The 27,548-nt window shown below is 42.7% G+C and overlaps 1 protein-coding gene across 4 annotated transcripts in view; it reads right to left on the bottom strand.

Moving 5' to 3' along the window:
• pias2 (protein inhibitor of activated STAT, 2) overlaps nt 1-24,526 on the bottom strand; it is a 29,677-nt gene extending 5,151 nt beyond the window's left edge. The window contains exons 1-13 of one of the 4 annotated variants that reach the window (XM_090191277.1): nt 24,134-24,526; nt 21,301-21,388; nt 18,520-19,024; nt 17,188-17,275; nt 17,033-17,083; nt 16,815-16,905; nt 16,509-16,643; nt 15,720-15,825; nt 15,456-15,529; nt 15,141-15,301; nt 8,925-9,058; nt 8,642-8,822; nt 3,589-3,728 (exon numbers count right to left, since the gene is read on the bottom strand). In XM_090191277.1, the coding sequence (XP_090047403.1) occupies nt 3,589-3,728; nt 8,642-8,822; nt 8,925-9,058; nt 15,141-15,301; nt 15,456-15,529; nt 15,720-15,825; nt 16,509-16,643; nt 16,815-16,905; nt 17,033-17,083; nt 17,188-17,275; nt 18,520-19,021 (1,663 nt within the window). In that variant the 5' untranslated portion in view covers nt 19,022-19,024; nt 21,301-21,388; nt 24,134-24,526. Of the gene's footprint in view, nt 1-3,588; nt 3,729-8,641; nt 8,823-8,924; nt 9,059-15,140; nt 15,302-15,455; nt 15,530-15,719; nt 15,826-16,508; nt 16,644-16,814; nt 16,906-17,032; nt 17,084-17,187; nt 17,276-18,504; nt 19,025-21,300; nt 21,389-24,133 lie in introns of all 4 variants that reach the window. The other 3 variants (XM_036936543.2, XM_036936540.2, XM_036936542.2) reach the window with 3 other exon arrangements.
• Nucleotides 24,527-27,548: the final 3,022 nt, after the last annotated feature.

Below are 27,548 nucleotides of genomic sequence, written 5' to 3'. Positions count from 1 at the left end.
TAATCTACCTGTCTATAGAGATGGTGACTTAATCTACATGTCTATAGAGATGGTGACTTAATCTACATGTCTATAGGAATGGTGACTTAATCTACATGTCTATAGGGATGGTGACAGGGTGACTTAATCTACATGTCTGTAGGGATGGTGACAGGGTGACTTAATCTACATGTCTATAGGGATGGTGACAGGGTGACTTAATCTACATGTCTGTAGGGATGGTGACAGGGTGACTTAATCTACATGTCTGTAGGGATGGTGACAGGGTGACTTACTCTACATGTCTGTAGGGATGGTGACTTAATCTACATGTCTATAGGGATGGTGACAGGGTGACTTAATCTACATGTCTATAGGGATGGTGACTTAATCTACATGTCTATAGGGATGGTGACAGGATGACTTACTCTACATGTCTGTAGGGTTGGTGACTTAATCTACATGTCTATAGGGATGGTGACTTAATCTACATGTCTATACGGATGGTGACAGGGTGACTTACTCTACATGTCTATAGGGATGGTGACAGGGTGACTTAATCTACATGTCTATAGGGATGGTGACAGGGTGACTTAATCTACATGTCTATAGGGATGGTGACAGGGTGACTTAATCTACATGTCTATAGGGATGGTGACAGGGTGACTTAATCTACATGTCTATACGGATGGTGACTTAATCTACATGTCTATAGGGATGGTGACAGGGTGACTTAATCTACATGTCTATAGGGATGGTGACTTAATCTACATGTCTATAGGGATGGTGACAGGGTGACTTAATCTACATGTCTATACGGATGGTGACTTAATCTACATGTCTATAGGGATGGTGACAGGGTGACTTAATCTACATGTCTATAGGGATGGTGACTTAATCTACATGTCTGTAGGGATGGTGACAGGGTGACTTAATCTACATGTCTATAGGGATGGTGACTTAATCTACATGTCTATAGGGATGGTGACTTAATCTACATGTCTATAGGGATGGTGACAGGGTGACTTAATCTACATGTCTATAGGGATGGTGACAGGGTGACTTAATCTACATGTCTGTAGGGATGGTGACTTAATCTACATGTCTATAGGGATGGTGACAGGATTACTTAATCTACATGTCTATAGGGATGGTGACTTAATCTACATGTCTATAGGGATGGTGACAGGGTGACTTAATCTACATGTCTATAGGGATGGTGACTTAATCTACATGTCTATAGGGATGGTGACAGGGTGACTTAATCTACATGTCTATAGGGATGGTGACAGGGTGACTTAATCAACATGTCTGTAGGGATGGTGACTTAATCTACATGTCTATAGGGATGGTGACTTAATCTACATGTCTATAGGGATGGTGACAGGGTGACTTAATCTACATGTCTATAGGGATGGTGACAGGGTGACTTAATCTACATGTCTGTAGGGATGGTGACTTAATCTACATGTCTATAGGGATGGTGACAGGGTGACTTAATCTACATGTCTATAGGGATGGTGACTTAATCTACATGTCTATAGGGATGGTGACAGGGTGACTTAATCTACATGTCTATAGGGATGGTGACAGGGTGACTTAATCTACATGTCTATAGGGATGGTGACTTAATCTACATGTCTATAGGGATGGTGACAGGGTGACTTAATCTACATGTCTATAGGGATGGTGACAGGGTGACTTAATCTACATGTCTATAGGGATGGTGACAGGGTGACTTAATCTACATGTCTGTAGGGATGGTGACAGGGTGACTTAATCTACATGTCTATAGGGATGGTGACAGGGTGACTTAATCTACATGTCTATAGGGATGGTGACTTAATCTACATGTCTATAGGGATGGTGACAGGGTGACTTAATCTACATGTCTATAGGGATGGTGACAGGGTGACTTAATCTACATGTCTATAGGGATGGTGACAGGGTGACTTAATCTACATGTCTGTAGGGATGGTGACAGGGTGACTTAATCTACATGTCTATAGGGATGGTGATAGGGTGACTTAATCTACATGTCTATAGGGATGGTGACAGGGTGACTTAATCTACATGTCTGTAGGGATGGTGACAGGGTGACTTAATCTACATGTCTATAGGGATGGTGACTTAATCTACATGTCTATAGGGATGGTGACAGGGTGACTTAATCTACATGTCTGTAGGGATGGTGACAGGGTGACTTAATCTACATGTCTGTAGGGATGGTGACAGGGTGATTTACTCTACATGTTTATAGGGATGGTGACAGGGTGACTTAATCTACATGTCTATAGGGATGGTGACAGGGTGACTTAATCTACATGTCTGTAGGGATGGTGACAGGGTGACTTAATCTATATGTCTGTAGGGATGGTGACAGGGTGATTTACTCTACATGTCTATAGGGATGGTGACAGGGTGACTTAATCTACATGTCTATAGGGATGGTGACAGGGTGACTTAATCTACATGTCTGTAGGGATGGTGATTTAATTAATCTACATGTCTATAGGGATGGTGACTTAATCTACATGTCTATAGGGATGGTGACAGGGTGACTTAATCTACATGTCTGTAGGGATGGTGACAGGGTGACTTAATCTACATGTCTATAGGGATGGTGACAGGGTGACTTAATCTACATGTCTGTAGGGATGGTGACAGGGTGACTTAATCTACATGTCTATAGGGATGGTGACAGGGTGACTTAATCTACATGTCTATAGGGATGGTGACAGGGTGACTTAATATACATGTCTATAGAGATGGTGACTTAATCTACATGTCTATAGGGATGGTGACAGGGTGACTTAATCTACATGTCTATAGGGATGGTGACTTAATCTACATGTCTGTAGGGATGGTGACTTAATCTACATATCTATAGGGACGGTGACAGGGTGACTTAATCTGCATGTCTATAGGGATGGTGACAGGGTGACTTACTCTACATGTCTGTAGGGATGGTGACTTAATCTACATATCTATAGGGACGGTGACAGGGTGACTTAATCTGCATGTCTATAGGGATGGTGACAGGGTGACTTAATCTACATGTCTATAGGGACGGTGACAGGGTGACTTAATCTACATGTCTATAGGGATGGTGACTTAATCTACATGTCTGTAGGGATGGTGACAGGGTGACTTACTCTGCATGCCTGTAGGGACGGTGACTTACTCTACATGTCTATAGGGATGGTGACAGGATGACTTACTCTACATGTCTGTAGGGTTGGTGACTTAATCTACATGTCTATAGGGATGGTGACTTAATCTACATGTCTGTAGGGATGGTGACTTAATCTACATGTCTGTAGGGATGGTGACAGGGTGACTTACTCTGCATGCCTGTAGGGACGGTGACTTACTCTACATGTCTATAGAGATGGTGACTTACTCTACATGTCTGTAGGGATGGTGACTTAATCTACATGTCTGTAGGGATGGTGACAGGGTGACTTAATCTACATGTCTATAGGGATGGTGACAGGGTGACTTAATCTACATGTCTATAGGGATGGTGACTTACTCTACATGTCTGTAGGGATGGTGACAGGGTGACTTACTCTACATGTCTGTAGGGATGGTGACAGGGTGACTTACTCTGCATGTCTGTAGGGATGGTGGACAGGGTGGAGTGGTGGAAGGGGACTGTATAGTCTGCTAGTGAAGACATCAGGTATGGCGTGTCCAGGGCCGGTACATTTGGGAGGCGCCCCGTGGATGGCTGATACGTCAACACTCTGAGGGTTAGAGAAACACAGAGTAGAGTCAGCGACACAACAAAAGTAAACATCGTCAACAACAAATAGGACAGAGCACGGGTTTAATATGTATAGGAGTTGTTGTCGTCGTCACATTGCAGCAGAGTTTGGCAGAAGCCACGTGCACGGATGTTGGCAAGTTCAGCCTCTTGACGTGGCTCCTGTTCGATGTTATTTACACTGCTGCTTGTGGTCATATCGCTCAGTTTAAAAACCAGTCAAGTGAAGATGACCCCCTTGCCTGTCTTTGACATACAGAAGAAACAGACTAGTTCCACACCTCAGTAAGCACAAGAAAGATGCTGAAAAACGTTTATATTTAGAAACAGATAAGATTAGCTTTCTTGAAACATTATTTTGATTTGATCTCATGAGAAATTAAGCTAAATGATGCACACCCAAATGTGCTATTTTTTTTATTTTGTTTTTTAAGATTCAATTTGATCTTCAATAAATATAGTACCAAACATCATTGCGTGTCAAAAAAAGATACAGTAGCACTGTCAAAGGCTGTACAAAACAGTCTGCAAACACCACGAACCATGTGTTTACAATACCGCGTTGGTAATAAAGCACAATTTGTTCCATAGAAATCCTGGTTGAGAAACGACTGAACAAATGGAACAACGAAACGGCACAGCAAGTAAGTGAAAGAAATCAGATGTTTTACTGGTAATGGGGACATACGTAAATGACAACCAAGTAACTTTCTGGGTCAGTGTGGTGTGTGTGTGTATGTAACCTTTATTTAACCAGGCAAGTCAGTTAAGAACAAATTCTTAGTTACAATGACGGCCCGGACGACGCTGGGCCAACCTATGGGATTCCCAATCACGGCCGGATGTGATACAGCCTGGATTCGAACCACGGACTGTAGAAAAACAGATGGAGTCTGCAAAAGACCTGAGACTGGGACGGAGATTTGTCTTCCAACAAGACAATGATCCAAAACATAAAGCAAAATCTACAATGGAATGGTTCAAAAATAAACATATCCAGGTGTTAGAATGGCCAAGTCAAAGTCCAGACCTGAATCCAATCGAGAATCTGTGGAAAGAACTGAAAACTGCTGTTCACAAATGCTCTCCATCCAACCTCACTGAGTTCGAGCTGTTTTGCAAGGAGGAATGGGAAAAAAATTCAGTCTCTCGATGTGCAAAACTGATAGACACATACCCCAAGCGACTTACAGCTGTAATCGAAGCAAAAGGTGGCGCTACAAAGTATTAACTTAAGGGGGCTGAATAATTTTGCACGCCCAAATTTTCAGTTTTTGATTTGTTAAAAAAGTTTGAAATATCCAATAAATGTCGTTCCACTTCATGATTGTGTCCCACTTGTTGTTGATTCTTCACAAAAAAATACAGTTTTATATATTTATGTTTGAAGCCTGAAATGTGGCAAAAGGTCGCAAAGTTCAAGGGGGCCAAATACTTTCGCAAGGCACTGTACCAGTCATATTACCAGGGTTACAGGTTCTATTCATTCTATTTACCAGTCATATTACCAGGGTTAGAGGTTCTATTCATTCTATTTACCAGGGTTAGAGGTTCTATTCATTCTATTTACCAGTCATATTACCAGGGTTAGAGGTTCTATTCATTCTATTTACCAGTCATATTACCAGGGTTACAGGTTCTATTCATTCTATTTACCAGTCATATTACCAGGGTTACAGGTTCTATTCATTCTATTTACCAGTCATATTACCAGGGTTACAGGTTCTATTCATTATATTTACCAGGGTTAGAGGTTCTATTCATTCTATTTACCAGTCATATTACCAGGGTTAGAGGTTCTATTCATTCTATTTACCAGTCATATTACCAGGGTTACAGGTTCTATTCATTCTATTTACCAGTCATATTACCAGGGTTACAGGTTCTATTCATTCTATTTACCAGGGTTAGAGGTTCTATTCATTCTATTTACCAGTCATATTACCAGGGTTACAGGTTCTATTCATTCTATTTACCAGTCATATTACCAGGGTTAGAGGTTCTATTCATTCTATTTACCAGTCATATTACCAGGGTTACAGGTTCTATTCATTCTATTTACCAGTCATATTACCAGGGTTACAGGTTCTTATTCATTCTATTTACCAGGTATATTACCAGGGTTACAGGTTATATTAATTCTGTTTACCAGTCATATTACCAGGGTTACAGGTTCTATTCATTCTATTTACCAGTCATATTACCAGGGTTACAGGTTCTATTCATTCTATTTACCAGTCATATTACCAGGGTTAGAGGTTCTATTCATTCTATTTACCAGGGTTAGCGGTTCCAAGCCTGTTCTATTTATTCTATTTACCAGGGTTAGAGGTTCCAAGCCTGTTCTATTCATTCTATTTACCAGTCATATTACCAGGGTTAGAGTTTCCAAGTATGTTCTTGGAATATATGTTCTTCTATCACCATCAGACTGTTGAACAGCTTCTATTACCATCAGACTGTTGAACAGCACATTCAAGAAAATGTGAACCAGGAACAGATATAGCCCTTGGTTCACTCCAGAGCTGACTGCCCTTGACCATCACACAAATATCCTGTGGTGTACTGCATTAGCATCGAATAGCCCCCACAATATGTAACTTTTCAGGGAAGTTAGGAACCAATATACACAGGCAGTTAGGAAAGCAAAGGCTAGCTTTTTCAAACAGAAATTTGCATCCTGTAGCACAAACTCCAAAAAGTTCTGGGACACTGTAAAGTCCATGGAGAATAAGAGCACCTCCTCCCAGCTGCCCACTGCACTGAGGCTAGGAAACACTGTCACCACCGATAAATCCATGATCATTTAGAATTTCAATAAGCAGCTTTCTACGGCTGGCCTTGCTTTCCACCTGGCTACCCCTACCCCAGTCAACAGCCCTGCACCCCCCTCAGCATCTTTCCCAAGCCTCCCTCATTTCTCTTTCACCAAAATCCAGATAGCTGATGTTCTGAAAGAGCTGCAAAATCTGGACACCTACACATCAGCCGGGCTAGACAATCTGGACCCTATCATTCTAAAATTATCCTCCGAAATTGTTGCAACCCCTATTACTAGCCTGTTAAACCTCTCTTTCGTATAGTCTGAGATCCCCTTAAGATTGGAAAGCTGCCGCGGTCATCCCCCTCTTCAAAGGGGGAGACACTCTAGACCCAAACTGCTACAGACCTATATCTATCCTGCCCTGCCTTTCTAAGGTATTTAAAAGCCAAGTTAACAAACAGATTACCGACCATTTCGAATCCCACCATACCTTCTCCGCTATGCAATCTGGTTTCCAAGCTGGTCATGGGTGCACCTCAGCCACGCTCAAGGTCCTAAACGATATCATAACCGGACCTCTGGCAGTCTCTATGGGGGTGCCACAAGGTTCAATTCTCGGGCCGACTCTCTTCTCTGTATACATCAATGATGTCGCTCTTGCTGCTGGTGATTCTCTGATCCCCCTCTACATAGACGACACCATTCTGTATACTTCTGGCCCTTTTTTGGATACTGTGTTAATATTAACTAACCTCCAGACGAGCTTCAATGCCATACAACTCTCTTTCCGTGGCCTCCAACTGCTCTTAAATGCTAGTAAAACTAAATGCATGCTCAACCAATCGCTGCCCGCACCCGCCTGCCCGCCTAGCATCACTACTCTGGACGGTTCTGACTTAGAATATGTGGACAACTACAGATACCTAGGAGTCTGGTTAGACTGTAAACTCTCCTTCCAGACTCACATTAACTTCTTCGATATAGGGGGCGCACTTTTAATTTTTGGATTAAAAAACGTTCCCGTTTTAAACAAGATATTTTGTCACGAAAAGATGCTCGACTATGCATATAATTGACAGCTTTGGAAAGAAAACACTCTGACGTTTCCAAAACTGCAAAGATATTATCTGTGAGTGCCACAGAACTGACGCTACAACGTTTGCCATGTTTCTGTCGATATTATGGAGTTAATTTGGAAAAAAGTTTGGCGTTGTAATGACTGAATTTTCGGGTTTTTTTCTTAGCCAAACGTGATGAACAAAACGGAGCGATTTCTCCTACACAAATAATATTTTTGGAAAAACTGAACATTTGCTGTCTAACTGAGAGTCTCCTCATTGAAAACATCTGAAGTTCTTCAAAGGTAAATTATTTTATTTGAATGCTTTTCTTGTTTTTGTGAAAATGTTGCCTGCTGAATGCTAGGCTTAATGCTATGCTAGGCTATCAATACTCTTACACAAATGCTTGTGTAGCTATGGTTGAAAAGCATATTTTGAAAATCTGAGATAACAGTGTTGTTAACAAAAGGCTAAGCTTGTGAGCCAATATATTTATTTCATTTCATTTGCGATTTTCATGAATAGGAAACGTTGCGTTATGCTAATGAGCTTGAGGCTATACTTACGCTCCCGGATACGGGATTGCTCGACGCTAGAGGTGAAAAGACCGCTCAAATTTGAAATATCTGTATCGTTTTTTTTTTCACAAGGAATATATCGGACATCGGTATCGGCCAAAAATGTCATATCGGTGCATCACGAGTGTATATTAAATGGCTTTGTCTACTTTCTAAATGTAGCTGTTCTAAAGGTCCTGGCTTGTATGAGTGGAAGCCAGGAGATGCTAAAAAGGCTTGTTAATTAACGGTCAATTACCGGGAGACAGGCAGATATTTGCATGACAGTTACCGGCTGACAGAATGTCATGACCACTACAGCCCGAATAGCGACGATTTCAGTTATTATTATTATTATATATTTTTTTACTTTATTTAATAAATATTTTCTAAACTCTATTTCTTGAACTGCATTGTTGGTTAAGGACTTTAAGTAAGCATTTCACTATAAGGTCTACCTACGCCTGTTGTATTCGGCGCATGTGACAAATCAAATTCGATTTGAACTCACCCCTTGGCGTGAACCTCCTCTGTCTTGGACATGTAGAGGCATCTCTTTTTCAGTGGCGGATCAGGCTCCTCTTCCTCCTCCTCCTCCTCTGATGAACTCTCCAGGGTCAGGTCGATCACGTCTGCCTTCTTATTGGTTGAGCTGAGCTCGCTGTGGGAGGGGACCACGGCACATAGACGCGCTGGAGGAGGAGAGATGAGTATGAAGTGACCGATCAGTCAGTAGGTATACTATAGATACAGTATTTATAGCAGAGACGGATGATGTCTACAGGAGGACTTACGTTCTATTTTTGGGATACAGGTTGAGGACACACTGAGGGCCTCTTTCCTTGGTCTGATGGGGCACCAGGTTCCGTCCTCCTGGAACTTGATCTCATCCACATCGGAACAGTCGTTCAGAATCTCCATGAACAACCTGACAGACAGAGAGAAAGACATGTTCCAACAACCTGACAGACAGACAGACAGACATGTTCCAACAACCTGTCAGACAGAGTGACAGACATGTTCCAACAACCTGTCAGACAGAGTGACAGACATGTTCCAACAACCTGTCAGACAGAGTGACAGACATGTTCCAACAACCTGTCAGACAGAGAGACAGACATGTTCCAACAACCTGACAGACAGAGAGACAGACATGTTCCAACAACGTTCCATTCATTCTTTAAAGTTCCATAGAACACTCTAGTATTCAGCGATGCTATTTATACCATCCAGGTCTATATTCTAAAAAACTGGCTGTAAATAAAACGGTTTCTTATTTGACTAATAAATTATAACAGAGGTACCAACACCCATCGATGACGAGGCTCTCATAGGAAGCATTCTCACAGACAGGACATATCCAGGTGTTATTATCATCGTTGTCATTATCATTATTATCGTGATCATTATTGTCATCATAATGAGTGTCATTATAATCTTATCATCATCGTCGTCTGCAATATTATCGTCATTATTATCATCATCGTCGTCATTATTATCGTCACTAATCCTTGTCATTATTATTATCATCATCGTCGTCATTATTATCGTCACTAATCCTTGTCATTATTATCATCATCATCGTCGTCGTCAATATTATCGTCATTATTATCATCATCGTCGTCATTATTATTATTATTATCATCATCATCGTCGTCATTATTATCGTCACTAATCATTATTATTATCATTATTATTATTATTGTCATTATCATTATTATCATCATCATTAAGGGTTCAGCAGTGAAACCCTATTGCATTTTCTGCCATCGATTATGATTTTCCTTCTGCTGAAAAAAAAAAGAGCAAATTTCCATGAGATGGAAAGGCCTAGGAAGTTGTAACCTTGCATTATGGTAAAAAAAAAAACAAGGGCCACACCCTCTCATCCAATACCATGCACTATCGGCAACATGGTGGAGCATTAACAACCGATTAACAATGCAAACTTGGAAAGGTCACGCGGCCCCTCACCCCGTGGGCCTACAGTCCTGAAATTCAGTACGTAGGTCCCTCTCCTGACAAGGAACACATTTGCCTCAAGGACCCATAAAGTCCACCGTGGACTTTATTTAGTTAAAAACACTTTTAAAACGCTACTCCCTCTGGCACAAAATGACCCATCTGTACAAAACGAGATATGTGGCATCTATGGACCAACCTCTCACAAATTGTGTTTTTGCAGGATAGCATCTCAAACAACATGGCCGCTACTGACCTTTCGTGGTCCTTTCGGGCGTGGTCTGGCACATAAATGGCACATAAATGCATACAACTCCGACACGGATATTTTGTATTCTACCAAAACTTTGGTACATATGTTTCAAACATTGTCAAGACTCAACACACGCAAGCAGATTCATATTAACCACACGGTGGCGCTATAACGGGCACTTGGCCATAACTCTTGATCTGTTTGACTCAAAAGTGATGAGTCGAGCTAACCTGTAAAATATGTTTCAGTTTGTCCACATGGTGGCACTGTTGGACAGGAAAAAAAGAATCCATGCAAGTTCATTGGCTCATAGCGACAATATTGTTTAAGCAAGAGTCTTGGAAAATGTGGTGACCATCGGTTCAGCAGTTCTGTTGAAGAATACATAGTAAACAACATTGAAAATGGTCCAAAAACATTATATTATATATATATATATAATGTATATATATATATATATATATATAGAAAAATAACATGCAACAAAGATTTTACTGAGTTACAGTTAATATGAGGAAATCAGTCAATTTAATTAAATTCATTAGGCCCTGATCTATGGATTTCACATGACTGGGAATACAGGTATGCATCAGTTGGTCACAGAGACCTTAAAAGAAAGGGCGTGGATCTGAAAACCAGTCCGTATCTGGTGCGACCACCATCATGCAGCGCGACACATCTCCTTCACATCGAGTTGATCAGGCTGTTGATTGGTAGTCTGTGGAATGTTGTCCCACTCCTCTTCAACGGATGTGTGAAGTTACTAGATATTGGGCGGGAACTGGAACACGTTGTCGTACACGTTGATCCAGAGCATCCCAAACGTGCTCAATGGGTGACATGTCTGGTGAGTATACAGGCCATGTAAGAACTGGGACATTTTCAGCTTCCAGGAATTGTGGACAGATCCTTGCAACATGGGGCCGTGCATTATCATGCTGAACATGAGGTGATGGAGGTGGATGAATGGCACGACGATGGGCCTCAGGATCTAATCACGGCATCTCTGTGCATTCAAATTGCCATCGATAAAATGCAATTGTGTTCGTTGTCCATAGCTTATGCCTGCCCATACCATAACCCCACCACCATGGGGCACGCTGTTCACAACGTTGACATCAGCAAACTGCTCGCCCACATGATGCCATACACATGGTCTGTGGTTGTGACATACTGCCAACCGTCTGCCACCATCCCAGTACAGTTCAAACCAGGATTCATCCTTGAAGAGCAGACTTCTCCAGCGAGGCCAGTGGCCATCGAAGGTGAGCATTTGCCCACTGAAGTTGGTTACAACGCCAAACTTCAGTCAGGTCAAGATGAGGTGAGGACAACAAGCACGCAGATGAGCTTCCCAGAGACCGTTTCTGACAGTTCGTGCAGAAATTCTTCAGTTGTGCAAACCCACAGTTTCATCAGCAGTCTGGGTGGCTGGTCTCAGATGATCCAGCAGGTGAAGAAGCCGGATTTGGCGTGGTTACATGTGGTTTGCGGTTGTGTGGCTGGATGAACGTCCTGCCAAATTATCTAAAACGACGTTGGAGGCAGCTGATGGTAGATAAATTAACATCCCATTCTCTAGCAACAGCTCTGGTGGACATTCCTGCAGTCAGCATGACAATTGCACGATCCCTCAACTTGAGACATCTGTGACATTGTGCTGTGATAAAACTGCCCATTTTAGAGTGATCTTTTATTGTCCCCAGCACAAGGTGCAGCTGTGTAATGATCATGCTGTTTAATCAGTTTCTTGATATGTTACACCTGTCAGGTGGATGGATTATCTTGGCAAAGGAGACATGCTCACTAACAGGGATGTAAACAAATCTGTGCACAAAATTTGGAAGAAATAAGCTTTTTGTGCATTTGAAACATTTCTGGGATCTTTTATTTCCACTCATGACACCAACACTTTACATTAGGGATGCACGATATATCGGTAAACATATCGGAATCGGACGATATTAGCTAAACATGCCAACGTCGGCATCGGCCCGATGTCTAGTTTAACGGCGATGGGCAAAACCGATGTCAAAGCTGACGTGACCTTACGTAGGTACATGACGTAATGACGCCAAGTAAAATGTAGCTCTACACCTGCAACACAGCATTCCTAACCTGGTCCACAATGTCTGCTGTGTGGATGGAGCAGTCAACAAGTTCAGCAGTCATTTGAAAAGAGTAAGAACATTTCAGCGAGACACCTCAAATGCAAAATCCATTAAAGCGAAGATAATGGAATTCATTGCCCTTGACAATCAACTGTTCTCTGTCGTGGATGATGTTGGCTTTCGATGACTGGTCGAGCACCGGGTACACGCTACCAAGTGCTCTATTTTTCAGATGTTGCCCTACAGGAGTTACACGGTAATAGCGTCACTGCGTCACCCGGACGACGCTGGGCCAATTGTGCGCCGCCCTGTGGGCCCCCCAATCACGGCCGGATGTGATACAGCCTGGAATCGAACCAGGGACTGTAGCGACGCCTCTTGAGATACAGTGACCTCTGCGTCCATGTGTGTGTGTTAACTATTTAACTGAACTAGAAAGCGTAAAAGGCTGCTAAAATGTTTAATATCGGATATCGATATCGGTGCATCACTACTTTACATGCTGTGTTTCTATTTTTGTTCAGTGTTTTATAGAACGGTACCAACCCGTCGATGATGAGGCTCTCGAAGGGGGCCTTCTTGTCACAGACAGTACAGACCCAGGTATTATTATTGAGAGGGGTACCAACCCGTCGATGATGAGGCTCTCGTAGGGGGCCTTCTTGTCACAGACAGGACAGACCCAGGTATTATTATAGAGAGGGGTACCAACCCGTCGATAATGAGGCTCTCGAAGGGGGCCTTCTTGTCACAGACAGGACAGACCCAGGTATTATTATAGAGAGGGGTACCAACCCATCGATGATGAGGCTCTCGTAGGGGGCCTTCTTGTCACAGACAGGACAGACCCAGGTATTATTATAAAGAGGGGTACCAACCCGTCGATAATGAGGCTCTCGTAGGGGGCCAAACAGGACAGACCCAGGTATTATTATACAGAGGGGTACCAACCCGTCGATGATGAGGCTCTCGTAGGGGGCCTTCTTGTCACAGACAGGACAGACCCAGGTATTATTATAGAGAGGGGTACCAACCCGTCGATATTGAGGCTCTCGTAGGGGGCCTTCTTGTCACAGACAGGACAGACCCAGGTATTATTATAGAGAGGGGTACCAACCCGTCGATGATGAGGCTCTCGTAGGGGGCCTTCTTGTCACAGACAGGACAGACCCAGGTATTATTATAGAGAGGGGTACCAACCCGTCGATGATGAGGCTCTCGTAGGGGGCCTTCTTGTCACAGACAGGACAGACCCAGGTATTATTATAGAGAGGGGTACCAACCCGTCGATAATGAGGCTCTCGTAGGGGGCCTTCTTGTCACAGACAGGACAGACCCAGGTATTATTATAGAGAGGGGTACCAACCCGTCGATGATGAGGCTCTCGTAGGGGGCCTTCTTGTCACAGACAGGACAGACCCAGGTATTATTATAGAGAGGGGTACCAACCCGTCGATAATGAGGCTCTCGTAGGGGGCCTTCTTGTCACAGACAGGACAGACCCAGGTATTATTATAGAGAGGGGTACCAACCCATCGATGATGAGGCTCTCGTAGGGGGCCTTCTTGTCACAGACAGGACAGACCCAGGTATTATTATAAAGAGGGGTACCAACCCGTCGATAATGAGGCTCTCGTAGGGGGCCAAACAGGACAGACCCAGGTATTATTATACAGAGGGGTACCAACCCGTCGATGATGAGGCTCTCGTAGGGGGCCTTCTTGTCACAGACAGGACAGACCCAGGTATTATTATAGAGAGGGGTACCAACCCGTCGATATTGAGGCTCTCGTAGGGGGCCTTCTTGTCACAGACAGGACAGACCCAGGTATTATTATAGAGAGGGGTACCAACCCGTCGATGATGAGGCTCTCGTAGGGGGCCTTCTTGTCACAGACAGGACAGACCCAGGTATTATTATAGAGAGGGGTACCAACCCGTCGATGATGAGGCTCTCGTAGGGGGCCTTCTTGTCACAGACAGGACAGACCCAGGTATTATTATAGAGAGGGGTACCAACCCGTCGATAATGAGGCTCTCGTAGGGGGCCTTCTTGTCACAGACAGGACAGACCCAGGTATTATTATAGAGAGGGGTACCAACCCGTCGATGATGAGGCTCTCGTAGGGGGCCTTCTTGTCACAGACAGGACAGACCCAGGTATTATTATAGAGAGGGGTACCAACCCGTCGATAATGAGGCTCTCGTAGGGGGCCTTCTTGTCACAGACAGGACAGACCCAGGTATTATTATAGAGAGGGGTACCAACCCGTCGATGATGAGGCTCTCGTAGGGGGCCTTCTTGTCACAGACAGGACAGACCCAGGTATTATTATAGAGAGGGGTACCAACCCGTCGATAATGAGGCTCTCGTAGGGGGCCTTCTTGTCACAGACAGGACAGACCCAGGTATTATTATAGAGAGGGGTACCAACCCGTCGATGATGAGGCTCTCGTAGGGGGCCTTCTTGTCACAGACAGGACAGACCCAGGTATTATTATAGAGAGGGGTACCAACCCGTCGATGATGAGGCTCTCGTAGGGGGCCTTCTTGTCACAGACAGGACAGACCCAGGTATTATTATAAAGAGGGGTACCAACCCGTCGATGATGAGGCTCTCGTAGGGGGCCTTCATGTCACAGACAGGACAGACCCAGGTATTATTATAGAGAGGGGTACCAACCCGTCGATGATGAGGCTCTCGTAGGGGGCCTTCTTGTCACAGACAGGACAGACCCAGGTGGGCTTCTTCTCATTCATTTGCAGGTAGAGGGCTGCGTCAAAACACTGCAGGTGGGAACAGGTGACAGCTCGACACGGCACAGTCAGACGCATTTTACCCAGCTACAGAGAGAGAGAGAGATGGAAAAAGAGAGACGAATTGGCCAATTTCACCACACTTTACATATTTGTAACACATATTATTGTCTGTCTGTAAAAGTTGTACCAGACTGATTTGTATAAAACATAGTTTTTTCCCCCAGCATGTTATACTCACGGGGCACATGAGCGACACCCTCAGGCTGGTTGTGGCAATCTCACTATCAGGGTCTGCTGTCAGCTTCTCTTTTACTGCAAGAGGACAGAGAAGATTTGAAGGACATTACAGGTTTAACACAAACATGGGATTCAGTGGGAATCAATTGCAATGAGCCTGTTCTCTAATTTATGTTCATGTGTGAGCGAGTGAGATAGTGTGAGTATATACGAGTGTGTGTGTGTGTGTGTGTGTGTGTGTTTGTGTGGGGGGGGGTGTGCTTACTCAGCGCTCTGGAGTGGTCTGGGTTTCTAATGCCCTTCATCCTGAGCCTCTGCAGCAGTAGAGGCGAGGTGACCTGTCTCACCAGGTACACCGACATGGAGTACGTCTGGAACAACAGTCAGAGAAATAGAATGATCTGTCCGCTTCAAACAACACAGGGAGAATGTCAGGAACGACACGCGGAGAACGTCAGGAACAACTCACGGAGAACGTCAGGAACAACTCACGGAGAACGTCAGGAACAACTCACGGAGAACGTCAGGAACAACACACGGAGAACGTCAGGAACAACACACGGAGAACGTCAGGAACGACACACGGAGAACGTCAGGAACGACACACGGAGAACGTCAGGAACGACAAGCGGAGAACGTCAGGAAAGACACACGGAGAACGTCAAGAACGACACGCGGAGAACGTCAGGAACGACACGCGGAGAACGTCAGGAACGACACGCAGAGAACGTCAGGAACGACACGCGGAGAACGTCAGGAACAACACGCGGAGAACGTCAGGAACGACACGCGGAGAACGTTAGGAACGACACGCGGAGAACGTCAGGAACGACACACAGAGAACGTCAGGAACGACACACAGAGAACGTCAGGAAAGACACGCGGAGAATGTCAGGAAAGACACGCGGAGAATGTCAGGAACGACACATCAGCTTGAAAGGCCTAATGAAGTCTATGATGCAAAAAGGATCTTTACAATTGCCACTACTATAAATTAAGTTCACAATACAATAGTGAAAAATACATTGATCCTCAATGTTAGTGCTTACAATACCTTTCCAATTTCGGCTGCCCACGTTACAGAGATCTGATTGGGTACGGCAGAGGACAATCTGACCAATGAGGTGATATTTAGAGGTCTTCCCGGTCTCTTCTGTTCCACTCCATTTTTAGGGGGCGGGGCATAACCCTGAAAAACAACATGTGTGTTATCAACTTTACCATCACGTTATATTAGAAATAGTCTCACTTTAGTATGAGCTGATCTAGGATCTGTTTTGCCTTTTAGATCATAATGAATAAAGGTAACGTAAACAGCTGGGACCTGATCCTAGACCAGCTGAAAAAAACAGTAACGTACCGGCAAGGGGAAGAGCTTCCCATTCACTTTAATACAGAGACTGTTGGGGTAGTTGTCTTCTTGGGGACAACTTGTTTCTGACAGACAAAACCTACAAGAAAAAAAATAATCAGAAAAACTACATTTGAGAAGCAATAAACAAGATGTTTTGAAGGTAAATCTCCTCTGGGGGCTCCTCCAGATGCCTGGAATTATGACCACATTCTATCCATCCTCACCTCAGTTGTATCTGAACCATGTAGTCCCTTCTCCCACCTGGTAGGAAGTCCCTTTAAAGAAAGAACAAGAACACATGCAATTAGAAACAGAACTATTGTGGAACGTGTCAGGAGTAGAAGGGAAAAAGGTGCTGTGAGAGCAGAGCAGCCCATACCTTGAAATGCACACCTCTCTGACTTGTTGAGGCGTCAAGGCGAAGATGAAGTATTTCTCTTGGTGGTATCTCTGAACAGTGCTGGTTCCTAGTAGAATAAGGACGTCAGATTAGGACATGATGGAAAAACAAACGAAAAAAAAAACATTCAGACACTTCAATGCAGTCTGTGGTCAGTAATGTCAACATTGCCTACCAGAGAGATAGGCCGTAATGTCAACATTGCCAGAGATAGGCCATACTGTCAACATTACCAGAGAGATAGGCCGTAATGACAACATTACCTACCAGAGAGATAGGCCGTAATGACAACATTACCAGAGAGATAGGCAGCATGTCAACATTACCTACCAGAGAGATAGGCCGTAATGTCAACATTACCAGAGAGATAGGCCGTAATGACAACATTACCTACCAGAGAGATAGGCCGTACTGTCAACATTACCAGAGAGATAGGCCGTAATGACAACATTACCAGAGAGGTAGGCAGCATGTCTACATTACCAGAGAGATAGGCAGCGTGTCAACATTACCTACCAGAGATAGGCCGTAATGTCAACATTACCAGAGAGATAGGCAGCATGTCAACATTACCAGAGAGATAGGCAGAGCTACTATATCATCAACCATAATTTTCGATCTTTGCGAATTTGAGAAATGTCTCAAATTAGTGCCTACAGGCTGGTTTAAGGCTCTGAAGTGGAAAGGACAACAAGACAAATGGACATCAGTTTATGACCAGAATTAACAAACATTCAGGCACTTAATCACAAGACTCCTTCATCAGTAATGTCATGTCTGACCAGAAATATGATGGAACGTCCACCTAGATTACGAGAGAGAGAGAGAGAGATAGGCAGAGCTTAAGCTTGCCCTATACACCCATCCAAACCATTCAGAACTACAGGTTGTTGTTTTATTACCTATTTCATTATTTAATTATTGAACCTTTATTTAACTAGGCAAGTCAGTTAACAACAAATTCTTATTTACAATGACCGGTCTACCCGAGCCACACCCGGACGACACTGGGCCAATTGTGTGCCGCCCAATGGGACTCCCAGTCACGACCGGATGTGATACAGCCTGGATTCGAACCAGGGACTGTAGTGACGCCTCTTGTACTGAGATGCAGATGCCTTAGACCGCTGCGCCACTCGTGTTTCTGGACAACAAGAATAATTTTGTGACAAGCAAGAAATCTCAATGAGCCCTCCCTGGTTAAATAAAGGGAAAATAAATAAATCAGTAATCATTCATTTCATCAATGTAAAGCCTGCCCAGTAATATGGTAGAGGTCCAACTAGATAGATTTACCAGAGAGACACTGACCCAGGCTGGAGGGCTTAACGAGGATGTCCAAAACGTCGTAGAATGGCAGAGACTTCATTTGGACGTCTGGGTGGACTGGAGGGATGAGAGGGGCGGGCTGCTGGAGGTTCATCCTCAGCTCCTTATTGGTCTCCTTGTGGAGCAGCAGCGAATCACCAGAGAGGAGCAGCGAATCGGACGCCAGGTCAAAGTCCCGGGAGACACTGGCGCCGTCAGGGGACAGGTCACTGAGGTCAGAGGTTACCACGGTAACATCACCGCCTTCCGCTGCCGTGGAGAACGCAGACTTAATTGCAGCCAAGTCGGTGAGACAAGTGTCTATCGTCCTGGGATAGCGGCGTCGATAAAGTTCCTTGATTTTGATCTGGACGGCTGGACTGCAGGAGGAGTTCTTCAGGAGGTGCAAGACCCTCAGAAGGAGCTCATGCTTGGGACCACTCTTGTTACGCCCAGCGAAGCCCAGTAACACTTGTAGCTCTGACACTCTGAAACTTGACACCATGCTCTGGAAAGACAAGGGGAGACGTCAGAACACAGACAGGCTACCGTGTCATTGTTAATGTAATGCATCAATTAAGACATTGATAAAAAAAACATGATTAGGAATGATTAGGCTAATCATTTTTGCCACTTGAGGAAAATTCAAGTTTTTATGCCATGTTTTCTGTAGTTCAGTTGATTAGCCTCATTTTGAAGTTGTAAAAGTATGTAACTAGGATTCAGCTGTCAGAGAGAATATACAGTGCCTTGCGAAAGTATTCGGCCCCCTTGAACTTTGCGACCTTTTGCCACATTTCAGGCGTCAAACATAAAGATTTAAAACTGTATTTTTTTGTGAAGAATCAACAACAAGTGGGACACAATCATGAAGTGGAACGACATTTATTGGATATTTCAAACTTTTTTTACAAATCAAAAACTGAAAAATTGGGCGTGCAAAATTATTCAGCCCCTTTACTTTCAGTGCAGCAAACTCTCTCCAGAAGTTCAGTGAGGATCTCTGAATGATCCAATGTTGACCTAAATGACTAATGATGATAAATACAATCCACCTGTGTGTAATCAAGTCTCCGTATAAATGCACCTGCACTGTGATAGTCTCAGAGGTCCGTTAAAAGCGCAGAGAGCATCATGAAGACAAGGAACACACCAGGCAGGTCCGAGATACTGTTGTGAAGAAGTTTAAAGCCGGATTTGGATACAAAAAGATTTCCCAAGCTTTAAACATCCCAAGGAGCACTGTGCAAGCGATAATATTTAAATGGAAGGAGTATCAGACCACTGCAAATCTACCAAGACCTGGTCGTCCCTCTAAACTTTCAGCTCATACAAGGAGAAGACTGATCAGAGATGCAGCCAAGAGGCCCATGATCACTCTGGATGAACTGCAGAGATCTACAGCTGAGGTGGGAGACTCTGTCCATAGGACAACAATCAGTCGTATATTGCACAAATCTGGCCTTTATGGAAGAGTGGCAAGAAGAAAGCCATTTCTTAAAGATATCCATAAAAAGTGTTGTTTAAAGTTTGCCACAAGCCACCTGGGAGACACACCAAACATGTGGAAGAAGGTGCTCTGGTCAGATGAAACCAAAATTGAACTTTTTGGCAACAATGCAAAACGTTATGTTTGGCGTAAAAGCAACACAGCTGAACACACCATCCCCACTGTCAAACATGGTGGTGGCAGCATCATGGTTTGGGCCTGCTTTTCTTCAGCAGGGACAGGGAAGATGGTTAAAATTGATGGGAAGATGGATGGAGCCAAATACAGGACCATTCTGGAAGAAAACCTGATGGAGTCTGCAAAAGACCTGAGACTGGGACAGAGATTTGTCTTCCAACAAGACAATGATCCAAAACATAAAGCAAAATCTACAATGGAATGGTTCAAAAATAAACATATCCAGGTGTTAGAATGGCCAAGTCAAAGTCCAGACCTGAATCCAATCGAGAATCTGTGGAAAGAACTGAAAACTGCTGTTCACAAATGCTCTCCATCCAACCTCACTGAGCTCGAGCTGTTTTGCAAGGAGGAATGGGAAAAAATGTCAGTCTCTCGATGTGCAAAACTGATAGAGACATACCCCAAGCGACTTACAGCTGTAATCGCAGCAAAAGGTGGCGCTACAAAGTATTAACTTAAGGGGGCTGAATAATTTTGCACGCCCAATTTTTCAGTTTTTGATTTGTTAAAAAAGTTTGAAATATCCAATAAATGTTGTTCCACTTCATGATTGTGTCCCACTTGTTGTTGATTCTTCACAAAAAAATACAGTTTTATATCTTTATGTTTGAAGCCTGAAATGTGGCAAAAGGTCGCAAAGTTCAAGGGGGCCGAATACTTTCGCAAGGCACTGTATAGGCTGTACATTCTGATATCCTAACAAAACAATGACTTGTTATCCTTACATGGCACAGCCAGGTTAGCAATATTGGCTTTAAAAGCAAAAACACTAAACATGTCAATGGCGAGGTGAAACTACCCAGAATAGAGCTATTCCAACACAATTATTATTACACATAACAACCCCCAATAACAGGACTCCCCCCTTCACATAACAACCCCCCAGAACTGGAACCCCCCCACACATAACAACCCCCCCAGAACAGGACCCCCCCCACATAACTACCCCCCAGAACAGGACCCCCTTCACATAACAACCCCCCCAGAACAGAACAACCCCCCCCCCCCCCCTTCACATAACAACCCCCCAGAACAGGACCCCTCCTTCATATAACAACCCCCCAGAACAGGAAAGTAAGAAAAGCCCAACTGACCCTTCATTATATGGTCCATGCTTGATCGCTCCTACGTGTGTATTTCCTTGTTTCTTACAAATCCTTATTATATGTGACCGTTAAGCATCTAAAATGTTGAATGAGAATAAATGCCAGAACCGTTAGATCAGATTAAACATGGGAAGAGCATGGCATTGGCAAGGCTGACAAACGATGGATGAAGAGGAGTGAGGATGAGCTTGACTTTTTAAAAGGAAAAAAAAAAAACACAACATCAGCTAGTTGGTTAGGTAGGTAAAGGAAAACGGTGGGACTGCAGAATCATGCTCATGGTAAGAATTTGTTAAGCTATAAAATAACGCTGTACACGAATAGGTATTGTTATTGGGGGCATTCAGTTGACAATTTAAATAGCAACAGAAAACTTATCAAAATATCCAGAATTCCTGCAAATGATGAACTATGAGCATGGTTCCATACGTGAACATAATACCGTCCCATATTCTCTTCCAGTTTTCCATACTTCAGCAGCTTTTAAAAACACAGCCTTTCATGAATATGAAAATGATATATTCTGAATCAGCGGGGAGAGGGAGAAGAAGAACAGAATTCTGTGTGTATTTTTTCCCTCCAGAATAGATCGTGTTCAGTCATGGCACACTTTGTTTATGGGCTGTTAAAGATTGAAAAGCAGAAGAAGAACAGAATTCTGTGTGTATTTTTTCCCTCCAGAATAGATCGTGTTCAGTCATGGCACACTTTGTTTATGGGCTGTTAAAGATTGAAAAGCAGAAGAAGAACAGAATTCTGTGTGTATTTTTTCCCTCCAGAATATATCGTGTTCAGTCATGGCACGCTTTGTTTATGGGCTGTTAAAGATTGAAAACCAGAAGAAGAAAACAAATAAACAACAAAGCAGTGGTTTGTTTTCCATCCTTCCGATCCAGAATAGATCATGGTCATGGCACGCTTTGTTTAAACCGGTTCAAATGTCATCAATATCGTAATCTACACAATCGGCAAAAGTAATTGTCTATCATGAGAACCATAAACAATAACTAGTAATGCTGCATCCTCTAAGAGAGGTTACAATATCATCTTTCTGGTAAAAAAAAAAAAAAAATAGCTATAAATTGCTGAGGTATAGTCACTTCTGAGGACACAAGCTCAAGTACACAGTATAAATATGATAAAAAAATACAAACATTTTAAAACATTTAATATGATGTATTTCCTATTCAACTAAACTGTACGAATAAGGCTTGAAATGACATATGCTTTCTAATCATAGTTTAATGAAATTATAAAAAAGACTAACTATAAGACGTCACCTTCCTTATAACTGTAAAATACATATTTGTTGGTGTAGTTTTAGAGAACATTTGCATATTTTGAAAAGGCCTCTCTTGATCAAAATGTCTGGCCCCATCACTGTGAAGGTCTCACAGAGCTCGGCTTCCTGAGCTCGTTAGGAACTCGCCTTTCCTCTCGAATTAATCGTGTCCATCTATGATGAACAGAAAGTGTTGGTTTTTTTGTTTAAAGTCCATTTGTTATTTTAGATTAATGGCTATAAATTGATCTCGGAATGTGCTACAATGTTGAACCCACTGTCTCCTGCTGAGCTACAACGCAATAATTGCAGGCATGTGCTTTGTCAGTGGCTGTGACCTAGGGCTCAGCCAGGAGGTTGACGGACATTCGGTAGAACGAATGAAATGGTAGGAGGGCCATCCCAGCTTCAAGTGGTGTCAGGTTAAACATCCTGGTCACATATACTACTATCGCTCAATGCAAGCCATTTCAAACAACGGTGTCCACAGATCGATTTATAAGCAAAAACTTCGGTCGGACCCAAGCAGGACCAGTAAAACAGGGGACTTTACATCTAAGAATATTATTAATTAAAATATATTGAAGATTGAAAGTTGGGGGGGGGGGGGGGTCAACAAAAAAAAGCAGTTAACTTTTCTCTATCCTCCCGATTCAGAATATATAATTGTTTTGATATCAGATGTTAAATCGATGAGAAACTTTACAGAATGTTGGCCCAGTTTCACCTGGTTCCATCTTCTCCCACTTCCCAGACTGGACTTCCGGTCGCTACCATAATTGGTGGTGAGAAAACGTTCTATATAGACGGATGTTTCAGCTTTATAACCCCTGTAACTTGTCTGGGTTACCCCTTCTGTTTGTGGTTTAATAGCTATTGACGATAGAAAGCCGAATACCCAATAAAATAAAATCATTTTGCCTCGGTCTCATCTCAAGTCGATGGCAGATGGCTAACTATCATTTGACTGATCTCTTACATTAGAGTTAGTTGTAGTACTGTTTTATAGCGGTCCGGTCTAAATAACCTTATTTAGAAAGTCATTCCTGAAAATAACTCTTTTTTTTATAACAGTTAAGAGCAATCCAGCTAGCTAGCAACACTGAAAACAACAATAGTCTCCATCTACCTTGATAGATAGTCATGTTAGCATAGCCTATTTTAATGTAAATAGACTAGCTATCCACTGTAGTCAACTAACAGTATTTACCTTCAACAGGTAACGTGCATTTTATTAGATAAAGTATATTAACGTGAAGCTATATTACAAAACGATTTCGCATTGCTAAGTCAATGCCTACACCTGGCTAATTGTTGTTAGCTAGCTAGCGGCATGCTAATGTCGAGAGCAGCACCAGTTTGTTAACTAAGTAAAACAGACATGCACCATTCCACAGTTAGCGAAGTAATTTTTGCCTATATGAAGCGGATGTCTAATTAAATGCCTTATCCGAAAACGTAAATTGCTTAAATAAAAGGATTAGCCGTAGTATCGCTTTCTACCTAGCAGTGTTTATGTTGTTGTTTTTTTTAGCCTACCCGTAGCTCCTCAAATTCCGCCATTTTTCTTGTCAGGATCATTGACCTCCCCGTCACGTGACATGTGTGTCTGGCTGCGGAATGTGTCTTGGGGGACGTTGATTGTCGCAAGAAACGCCCACAGGAAAGCACCCTTTCATGGATGTCAAGCTTAGACTAGTAGAGCAAGAAGAGCCAGTCCAGTCACTACTGCCGCGTTCAAAACATCTGGGCATGCGCTTCCCAGCCGAAACAGTTATTGCGTATATTATCACGACATTTTGTTTAGTTTTTGTTCGTTTTGGACCGCTACTTTTTTTTCGGCTGTTCGGGCACAATACATGATTTTTCTCGAAGCAAGCCGAAGTCGGTAGCCGAAGTTTTACGCCCCCTCGTCGGCGATTGGCCAACAATAGGGTTTCGTCATTTAATGACAGACAATTTAAGACGTAATACGTTATTTTTTCAAATTAAAACAAAACTACTGAATTAGTCGTTCATTTCGTCATTCTCTCTGGTACATTTTATAAACGCCAAAAAACAAATATTTGAAATCTGTCCCCAAATGCAGTATATTTTTACTTGAAATCCAATATTTTATCAAATCTCTAGAATTAGTCAATAACAAAAAAACAAATGTAGTCTTACAACTCTATCATACCTTTGTACAACTGTAAACCCTGGCCTTTATTTATTTTAGGTACTTTAACTTTTGAAAGTAAATTCTTGTGAGTTCCAGTTCTCTGCTGCCAGTGACTGGAACGAATTGCAAAAATCACTGAAGCTGGATACTCATATCTCCCTCACTAACTTTAAGCACCAGCTGTCAGAGCAGCTTACCGATTGCTGCACCTTTATACAGCCCATCTGTAAATAGCCCACCCAACTACCTCATCCCCATATTGTTATTTATTTTTTGCTCTTTGCACCCCAGTATTTCTACTTGCACATAATCATCTGCACATCTATCACTCTAGTGTTAATGCTAAATTGTAATTATTTCGCCACTATGGCCTATTTATTGCCTTACCTCACTAATCTTACTACATTACTACATTACTACATACCTCAATAATCTTACTACACACTGAATATAGATTATTATATTGTGTTATTGACTGTACGTTTGTTTACTCCATGTGTAACTCTTTGTTGTTGTTTGTGTCACACTGCTTTGCTTTATCTTGGGCCAGGTCTCAGTTGTAAATGAGAACTTGTTCTCAACTGGCCTACCTGGTTAAATAAAGGTTAAATATTTTATTTGTTTACATTAAAACCACAGTACCAGAGAAACAACTAGACCAAAGCACAGTTAAACTCTGAGCACCACTCTTGAACATAACTTATGACACAGGTTTTTTCAGCTCAAGACTGCACCAGGTCAGCAGAGTTTCTCTCCAATAGCTGTAATGTGTGTCACCAGTTGGTGCAGGTTATGCTGTGTGAGAATATTGCCAGAGAGGTTTTCAATCTTCAGTTAAAAAAAATGGACATTCATTCAACATGAATAATGGGACCTCTAAAATGTTCTTTGTTACCACAACACTGCATTACTTTACTTTCACATGCTGTCTGTCAGAGGGGTGTGACAATAGGTTTGTCTGATTCTCTGAAATAATGGTATGTGAATAATAGTGCATGTTATTTTGTAAATTGGTTTCTTGCATCAAACACCACAACACCATTTTTGGTCACCTCCTTGTCTGAAGGACAAGTGTATGAACAGGTTAATGTCAAGCCCTGTGTATGTTTTTAACACAAGTTTAATGGAATATAAACCAGATCAGATGGCGTATCGCTGCAGAATGCTGTGGTAGTCATGCTGGTTAAGTGTGCCTTGAATTCTAAATAAATCACTGACAGTGTCACCAGCAAAGCACCCCCACACCATCACAACACCTCCTCCATGCTTCACGGTAGGAACCAACCATGAGGAGATAATCCATTCACCTACTCAGCGTCTCACAAAGACACGGAGGATGGAACTAAAAATCAGACCAAAGGGCAGATGTCCACCAGTCTAATGTTGTGTTTTCTGGCCCAAGCAAGTCTCTTCTTATTATTGTATTCGGCGCATGTGACAAATAAAGTTTGATTTAGTAGTGGTTTCTATGCAGCAATTTGACCATAAAGGCCTGGTTCACGCAGGCACCTCTGAATAGTTGATGTTGAGATGTGTCTGTTACTTGAACTCTGTGAAGCGTTTATTTGGGCTGCAATCTGAGATGCAGGTAACTCTAATGAACTTATCCTCTGCAGCAGAGGTAACTCTGGGTCTTCCTTTCCTGGTGCAGTCCTCATGAGAACCAGTTCCATCATAACGCTTGATGGTTTTTGCGAAGTTCTTGAAATTTTCCAGATTGACTGAGCTTCATGTCCTAAGAAGGAAAGAAATTCCACAAATAATTTTTTAACAATTGAAACGTATTCCAGGTGACTACCTCATGAAGCTGGTTGAGAGAATGCCAAGAGTGTGCAAAGATGTCATCAAGGCAAAGGGGGGCTACTTTGAAGAATCTGAAATACAAAATATATTCTGATTTGTTTAACACTTGTTTGGTTACTACATGATTCCATATGTGCTATTTCATATTTTTGATGTCTTCACTATTATTCTACAATGTAGAAAATAGTACAAATAAAGAAAAACCCAGGAATGAGTAGGTGTGTCCAAACTTTTGATTGGTACTGTATATACCTTTGACTGGTACTGATTTGTGAATCTGTTTCGTACCAAACAGCTTGCACTGAGATTTCGAATGCTTCCCCCAGTCTGGAATGATACAGAGAAAATGTCTAATGCTCACCAGCTTTGTCCTCCTTCTCAGGATTGTGCCCGGTGCTCTAAATAATTCAATTGACTAGTTTGTCTGTCTTTAAAAAGAAAGGGAGGCCTGTAAGTTGATCCTGATGCTCTGATTGGATAGAGTGAAGCTGTTGTTTCGGTTCATTCGCTATATATTTCACCCGATCTGATTGTCATTGCATTTCTTTCAGTTTTCACTTTAGTTTAGAAACTGACCACAACCACAAAACCACAGACCAAAACTACTGTCCACAACCACATAACTAGTGACCTGACTACAACTACTGACTACAACCACACAACTACTGACCACAGCCACTAAACTACTAACCACAATGACTGACCAAAAAAAAACACAACTACAGACCATAACATCTGAACACAATTACTGACCACAACATCAAAATGACTGACCGCAGCTAGTGACCACATAAAAACTGAACCCCACAACTTACTGACCACAACTACACAGCTACTGACCACAACTACTGACCACACAACTACAGACCATAACAACACAACAACACACCATAACTTCTGACCACAACTACTGACCACAACTAATGACCACAACCACTGACCACAACCACTGACCACAACTACTGACCAGAACAACACAACAACACACCA

Source organism: Oncorhynchus mykiss, chromosome 11 (genome assembly GCF_057628025.1).
Source record: "Oncorhynchus mykiss isolate SJ-2025 chromosome 11, ASM5762802v1, whole genome shotgun sequence".
Classification (NCBI taxonomy): Eukaryota; Metazoa; Chordata; class Actinopteri; order Salmoniformes; family Salmonidae; genus Oncorhynchus; species Oncorhynchus mykiss.
This window is presented reverse-complemented; position numbering and strand designations above follow the sequence as displayed.